General features: G+C 46.8%; 1 protein-coding gene across 1 annotated transcript in view; it reads right to left on the bottom strand.

Annotated features, from left to right (window-relative positions):
- Positions 1-608: 608 nt before the first annotated feature.
- Positions 609-1399, bottom strand: part of LOC108803596 (synaptic vesicle glycoprotein 2A-like) — a gene marked incomplete at its 5' end in the record, with an annotated part of 2738 nt that continues 1947 nt past the window's right edge. The window contains one exon of the mRNA XM_018575426.1: positions 609-1038. Coding sequence (XP_018430928.1) covers positions 855-1038 — 184 coding nt within the window. The remainder of the gene's footprint in view (positions 1039-1399) is intronic.

The raw sequence follows: 1399 nt of genomic DNA, 5'->3' as shown, positions 1-1399 counted from the left end.
TAGACTATTCTTTCTCAATCAGGGTTTGGTGTAATGCTTGGATTCCTGCAGAGTTGGCAACGGTTCCTTGAGCAGTGGTGGATGAAACTTCCACCTAATGGTGTCACCAATGTAAGGGAACCCTTGTCTACTGGCCACCATGCAAAGAAGGCATCTCAACACTGACCACCAGTGTAAGGGAACCCTTGTCTACTGGCCACCAATGCAAAGAGGGCATCTCAACACTGACCACCAATGTAAGGGAACCCTTGTCCACTGGCCACCAATGCAAGAGGACATCTTAACACTGAACACCTGTCCACTGGCCACCAAAGCAAGATGGCATCTCAACACTGACCACCAATGTAATGGGGCACTACACTGACCACCAGGGTTAGTATCTTTTCCGCCTATTATTATTTGTTCTATTTTATTTACATGATTATTACTGAAAACAATTCTGTTGTATAGGGCAGAGGGATGTTTTGGGATTCGCCTCGAATCCCAAATACTAGATTCCTAATTCATTCATTGATGATTATATCTTCAACTCACTAATTAAGCTAACGTTCCACGAGTTGTAGATATCATCATTTTCAGCAAGGGGTTCCCCGAGACCTAACAAGAATTTCAAGGGTTCCTCTACGGAAGGAAGGTTGAAGAAAGGTTGACCTACGCCATAGGCCATGGTTCTCTGGACTTCTCGGAATTTAAGAATAGTGCAAACATTGCCCTCTCTGATAACCCGTCACTGCTCTATGTATGTGAATAGGACTTAAGCCAACACTCTATGGAGGAGGAAACGAGGAGGGACCTGAACAAAAAAAAAAAGAAGACGTTTCACAGTGTCTACAAATCTGATTCCTCTTCTCCTCTCACTGAAGCACCTGGCCTCGTGTTTCTGGCAGTTTGAGGGCTAAAAAGCTACCCACCGCCAATGCGGCAGATGCCAGGAGGATGGGCACCGCCTTAGCTACTCCCACAAAGGAGGTGAAAATGCTTATTCCCAGGACGGCGGCCAGCTTGCAAAGGGCGTTCAGGAATCCAAAGGCGGTTGTCCTACAATGAGAAAGGAAGGAGGGTGAATAATGTGAAGGAAACAGCTGAGATGTTAGTGAACAGCACTTATAGAATAGGCCTTATAATGGAGGTCAGCCCACAGGTCCACCCAACATTTTGGGTTTAGGAGGAGCCCGATGGGTTGAGTCAGACCCCCTCAGATGATCCAACAGTGAGATCTTCTCCCCATTATGGTAATAATGACCTTTCGATTTCAGGCTTCAACTAGCTATGAACATTCTCGTTTTCTAATGGACTCTGACAGTTTTTTTCCCCATGGCCGTGCTGGAAATGATCATGTGACCTCAGCAGGCAGCCAGGACCGGATTTACCCTGCCTGCCGCCCCAAGGCCAGTTCCCG

Source organism: Nanorana parkeri, unplaced genomic scaffold (genome assembly GCF_000935625.1).
Source record: "Nanorana parkeri isolate BGI_ZX_2015 unplaced genomic scaffold, ASM93562v1 scaffold3912, whole genome shotgun sequence".
In the NCBI taxonomy this organism is placed as follows: Eukaryota; Metazoa; Chordata; class Amphibia; order Anura; family Dicroglossidae; genus Nanorana; species Nanorana parkeri.
Note: the sequence above shows the minus strand (reverse complement) of the source record. Positions and strands in the feature narration are given on the sequence as shown.